The sequence below is a fragment of the Octopus bimaculoides genome, chromosome 2 (assembly GCF_001194135.2).
Source record: "Octopus bimaculoides isolate UCB-OBI-ISO-001 chromosome 2, ASM119413v2, whole genome shotgun sequence".
In the NCBI taxonomy this organism is placed as follows: domain Eukaryota; kingdom Metazoa; phylum Mollusca; class Cephalopoda; order Octopoda; family Octopodidae; genus Octopus; species Octopus bimaculoides.
Window position 1 is genome coordinate 69,734,322 of NC_068982.1, and position 6,278 is coordinate 69,740,599.

Below are 6,278 nucleotides of genomic sequence, written 5' to 3' on the forward strand. Positions count from 1 at the left end.
TATATATATATATATATATATGAAAATACTCCCCATTGAAAATACTCTCCATTGATGTTGTGGCCTTTTAAAGATCGTCAATGAACAAAATGCAACCCCAAAACTGAGGCCATCACCTTCTCCATAGATGAAACGACCTCCGCCCTCTTTGGAAAAGGCGAGAAGGAGTGTTTCCACTGCATGGAGTGTATCAAGGAAACCAGCTGGATCTGACTTGAACAATGTCAAATTTTCACGTGCTGTGAACAGCCCGGTGGGTTTTTGAACAGGTCTCAGGTGTGTTACTTACCGAGCAGAAACTATCGTCATGTCAAGTTCATCACGCTCAATATTCTCAATTCTCTTACAATATATGCTAACAGCGTACCGCCAATCATCCGTAGTGAACACAACCAATGTTGACACGGTTGTGGAAGTTGCAGGACGTCCGACCTTAGGTCATCTTCAAGACTCTCCGTTCCCTTCCTAAATTCAGCTACCCACTTTGCACTCTTGATAAAGCTGCAATGCCAACCCCTAATGTAGTAACCATGCCAGCATGAATGTCGCTGGGGGCTAAATCTTTTTTCTGCAGGTACTTGATAACAACACGATGGCAAATATTGTCGATTTTCAAGAGAGGTTGCTACTACTTACATTTGAAGTGTTCTTTGAACATCTAGGTGTGAGTTTACCCGGAACGAAACAAAGCAGTTACTAATTAGAAGAGTTGAAATTAATACCTGCAAGATTTCGCAGCTCTAACATCACTCCTTCATAGTCAGCCTATGAACCTTTCAACTCACCCTCGTGTTTAGTTGTTAAAAATTCTCCCTTTTTTCTTCGTGGCACTCCACTATCATATGTCTGAAAAGAGGTAAAATTTATTCAACTTTCAAAAATGACGAACAAAATTTTTAGAGGAAGAGTACAACCACAAAAAGAAAAAAACAAACTTTATGAAAAGTATTTTTCGCGTTAATTCAACAACTAAAATAAATAAAAAAAAAAGTACGAAATTAACTAAGAACAGAATATAATGTAGCCAGTATACATGAAATATAAAGCTGTTGCAGATTTAATTCTTTATATTCTACACCTCAAAGTGTCATTTTCATAAATGATCAATACCTCTTGTTTAAAGAAAACACATAAGCTTTATCGGATTAGCGTTATATTGAAGAAAACAAATTTACCTTCCCGCGCCTTAACTGATCCGCAACATTTACATGTAATCAGCCGATAAAACCTTACTTTATACCAAATTCTTTGTGTTGTACTTATGGGATCTAATGCAAAAGAAAGCCATCCAACGGACTGGCAACAGTCCATTAATTGACACATAAGCTGTAATATCTAGTGAGCTGTATACTTATTCTGCCATTTCTATTGTCACAATTTCCTGTGTTTCTTAAATGTATCTTATTTTCCTCCTCAGTTCAGATTTAAATTGACAAAAAACAACAAGACCGATTACAAAGACACCAATGTATACAATGACATTTTAAAATTATCGCCTAATGTATTGACTAATTACGTGGAAATACAAGTGAACAGCGTGTATCCTAAATGTGATAATCGAAAAGACAAAGAAAATGTTGGCCTGAGAGAAATAGCGTTTCTTGGATTCGGTAAGAATAGACAGTTGTTTATGTTAATGTAGTTTTATATGTCTAATTAATGTGTTAATTACTCATTATTTTCTTTCAGATCTCATTTGTGCTTACGTTTGTACGTTTATTACAAATTAAAAAATGAAAAATGGAAACATACATGTTCCCTTAATCAAAACCAAGATGAGTTTGCGTTGAAAAAATTAATCAAACTTCCAATTTTGGGTAGTGGTTTTCTGATTGCAGCCCTCCCGTGAAATCCGGCTTTGTGCAGCTCCTGGCGAACAGTTTTTGTGGAAACAGAGTTTCCGAAAGTCGGATGCGTGGTTCGAGTCCTGTGGTGGGTTAGAGGAGTAAAGTTAGGCAAGTCGATATACAAAAGATATTAAATACATTTAATACAAAAAATGTACATATGTTTACGTATAAAAAGGTCCGAATTACACAGAATGGAAATTATATCAGGAATTAAAGGGGTTGAATAAGAGTTTTATGTGTCCAACAGCTGTTTTGGAGGGCTTGGTAATCCAAAATAATGATTGTAAATTGATTCCATTATCGGATAATACAGCCTCCGTCCTCAAGGAAGAATTCTACATTTGAGGTGTTGACAGAATGGAGTTTAAAGATGGAATGATTTTGTGGAGAACTAAGTGTATTAGAAAGGGGAGTTGGGGGTATTTAGACAGAGTAGTGAGAGAAGAAAATAAATTTCAGGGTTAGGATTAATAATTAGGTTAGTGATAGTAATAGAGGTGGAAAGTGAGAGGAAGAGGGAAGGTTGTTTTAGGTAGTATGTGAATGGTGACGTTTGTGTTTATTTGTATGAGGGCTATCGAGTTAAAGGTTGAGATAATGAAAATGGGGATGGCTATTATTTGAAAGTTGACTGGTTTAGTGGTTGAGGGAGATTAGTAAGGTGTGTAAAGAGGAATGAGAGATGGAGGGGGATAGAGTGGGGATGAGAAGGTGGTCAAAAAGTGATTATTTGTGGGACAAAGGAATTTGGTTGGTATTGAAGGTGGGGTGTTATAGTAAAGAGAAGTGTATGAAATTGAATAGAGGGGTGTGAATATGGAGGGGGCAGATGTAGATTGGTTAGTTTTCGAAGGAGTGAGGTACCGTCAAGTAGTTTTTTAAACTGGGGAGGGTGGAGAGGTTAAGAGGGAAGTGGGAAGTAGTTGATTTGAAGAATTTGGAAGTAATTGGAAATGTGTGTATGAGAAAGACTAAGAGTGGAGGAGTAGTATTTTTTTAAGTAGTAGGTTGTTAGGATGACTTTGTTTTAATTTAAGGTTTTTTGGATATGGAAACTTATCTTGGGATTACAAAGAATTAGCGAAGTGCGTGAAAGATGACTAGTAGTACTTGTGTTTGCAAGAATAAATAACCTCTGAGAATCTATTAAATAATGAGGAGTTATGAAGGCGAAGAATGGTTAATGATTCTTTTAGACATAAATTTCACTTGCCGATGTTTGCATTGTACGAGGGAACTTCGCTTACTATGGACCAGGATAGGGTGTATGGAATATTTTGAGATTTAAAGTTGCGTATATACGTTGCTAAGGAGGTTGATAATTTAGAATTTGGATTGGAGAAAGAGTTCATGTGTGCACGGTAGCAGCGCTTGAAATCTACGGTGCCGCCGATATATGTCTTTGTTTGGTGGGAGCGTGGTGTTATAACACGGCACTTGTAGATTACATTTTTGCGTAGACGGGAGACTGCAAGAGGGCATAATTGAGAGACGCGACGATTTCAAGTTTTCCTACCGGTTCCATGGTTGGGGTTTACTGCTAGTGAGGTTGAGCTTCGTTGGTTCATCGTTAGTGGGGGAGAACCTGAAGTGTAATCTGTATTTGTATTAGATTGGGAAATGGTATTGCAGCTAATATTTGTCGTTGCGTGGGTAGGATTGTGGGATGATGGCTTGAGTCTGGTATAATTTAATTGAGTGGGGTTACTAAGGGTTGTGTTGTTGCTACTATGTGGGCTTACTTGGGGTGCAGTGTGAGAGTTTAGATGTTCAGAGGACTGGTGTTGGAGTTTGTGTTTGTTCGAGGAGGCGATTATGAATCCAAAATTTGGTGTGGCAGAGTAGGAGATTTTCACGGATGATTTGTTAAATATGGGATAGTATTTATGCTGTGATGGAAAGTTAGATTTCAAGATGTTAAAGAAGAGTTTAAGTAGATATTTAAGTTGGAGAGAGAAAGGTAGTGCGAACCATAAAATTTCCCGTACCTGGCTTTAGAATGTTTAGAGTATATGGCTGAAGTGAGTTGATCAGGAAGGGGTGCTTATAGTTGTTATAGGCTCGGGTGGCCAGTAGGGCTGCCGGGTGTGATATGTAAGGGTTTTTTAGAGTTGTTGGATTGGTGTAGAGTGAAAGTAATGTCCGTAGATTCAAGGTTAGTATTGGGAAAGAGATCTGTTATTTTAGTTTTAAGTTTAGTGCTGGGGTATGATAGTTTTTTCTCGTGGAAGTCGCTTATTTGGTTAAAAATTTCTTAGTAGGCAGATAAGTTAGAGATTCAGATAGCTATGACTGTGACTACGCTATTAAAAGTAAGTTTAGGGTGATTAAAGAGGACATTTATATATTGTAAAGATTGATTGGGTTTATGAAAAGGGTGATATAGATTTGTGTTTAAGTCGAAAGTAACGTCTAAGAAAGTAGTCCCCTTAGTGTCAATTTCGAATGAAATTCTCAGGTTATAGTTTTCAAAAAATTTGTGTGGGATTTTCTTGGTGCATTTCACTAACGGTCGAGATGATCCAGTTGATGAAAGGAGTGCATCGTCCCTGTATAATCCACTGGAGAGGTTGGGGAAGTATTGTTTAATTTGGGAGAGAAGGAATAGGTCAATTAGGTCATGCACCCATGGTTATATCGAAGAAATCCGTAGATGAGTTTCAGGTTCAATTATTATCCTTAAAATGAATCAGAATCTTCTTTGTAGCCAGGATGATATTGATGTCCGATTCAGAGATGGGACCATATTTTCGGGTGAAGATTAAGGCCTTATTTAAGAGAATTGGTGGTATAGATGAATAATAATTTGAGATGTCAAAGTGAAGGAAATGATTGTGTTGCTTATCATGAAGAGAGTGAAACCAAATGATGACATCTCCTGTGCAATTTCAGAGCGGAAGCTTAACGTTAATCCTAACAAGGGGTAGAATACGGTCAATAATGCATATATTAATTCGACCTAAGTCGGATTTAGTGGCACAAATTAACACAAAAGTTATGATTCAGATATTACCTTAGCCCCCCTTCCCTCTTCCTCCCACCTTCCAACTCAGACAACATGACTGAAACAAGTAAAATTATAAAAGAGTAAAAGAAAAAAAGAATATATATATGCATGTATACACACACACAGACATACACACACAGACATACACACACACACACACACACACACACACACACACACACACACACACACACACACACACACACACACACACACACATGTACAGTATCATATATCCATCACGGCTGATCTTACCAATCGGTTTCGCGCTAGGAATACAACGGAGTGATAGGTAACAATCCGATTATATAACCTTACGCTCATCAGGCGATATGGAAAGGAATGTGGTGACTGCACTCTATTATCGGAAGTGAATGGACACATCCAGTTTGCGGTTCCTGTGTAAAAGATGGTGAAACGAAAATGAGCAAGGGATTAGATTAGGAGTTATGTCCCTTGGTTGGATCCGCTGTAAAGCCGGTAAGAGTTATCTTGAAGTGTTTGTGGGAAATGTGTGCATTATTAAGTGTGGTACTCCTGTGGAGATGAGATATATATTTATTGCCGTAATGAACCAACTCTCTGTTTAAATGCTATGAGATCCCCTTTTCTTTGATTTCTTTCGGAGTAATATTTAAGTGATGGCCCTGCAAGGGGACATACATTATGTAAACATATCAATCGTTTCAGCAAACATATTGATAATATTTAAAGATATTGATTCATTTTAGCTCCATCAAAATGCTTTATAAACCAAAGTGCAATTGAGAATTCTGTGAACGACATACTAATTAATTGTACAGGGGAAAAAGGAATTCTAAGACAGATGAAGAATGGAGATGTAAAATTCAATTTGTGTAAGTAAAATGTATCGATATCTTAAAGTTGACTATATATTGATAAAGTAGATGTGGGAAAATGCTTAGAACGGGAGAAAAATATGGCGTATACCACACATATGCATACAGATAACTGCACAAGCGCACCCTTTCGCATACACATACAGGGGTTGGACAAAATAATGGAAACACCATAGCATCATCATTTTGAAATATCTATAAAACCGCCAAATGCTTGATTATTTTTATGTTTTCAAAGAGGTCAAATAATTGGTGCTCGTAAGGCAGGTGCTAGCGTAACGAAAACAGCCGAAATGTTTGATGTATCAAGAAGTACTGTCACGAAAGTAATGACAGCCTTTGAGAAAGAGGGAAAAACCTCCTCGTCGAAACAAAACTTCGGAAGAAAACCAAAACTTTGAGACAGGGACCGTCGGACTCTTACGCGAATTGTTAGAAAAGATCACAAAAGTACAATTCCCAAAATTACTGCAGAGCTTAATGACCACCTCGAGAACTCAGTTTCCACAAAAACTCTTCGCCGGGAGCTGCACAAAGCCGAATTTTACGTGAGGGCTGCAA

At 37.6% G+C, this 6,278-nt stretch overlaps 1 protein-coding gene across 2 annotated transcripts in view; it reads left to right on the forward strand.

The window, feature by feature from the left end:
- The window catches only part of LOC106869236 (uncharacterized), a 26,820-nt gene that overhangs the window by 15,319 nt on the left and 5,223 nt on the right, over positions 1-6,278 (forward strand). Inside the window, exons 4-5 of one of the 2 annotated variants that reach the window (XM_014914886.2) lie at positions 1,418-1,610; positions 5,589-5,714. In XM_014914886.2, the coding sequence (XP_014770372.2) occupies positions 1,418-1,610; positions 5,589-5,714 (319 nt within the window). The remainder of the gene's footprint in view (positions 1-1,417; positions 1,611-5,588; positions 5,715-6,278) is intronic. The other variant, XM_052965930.1, reaches the window with a different exon arrangement.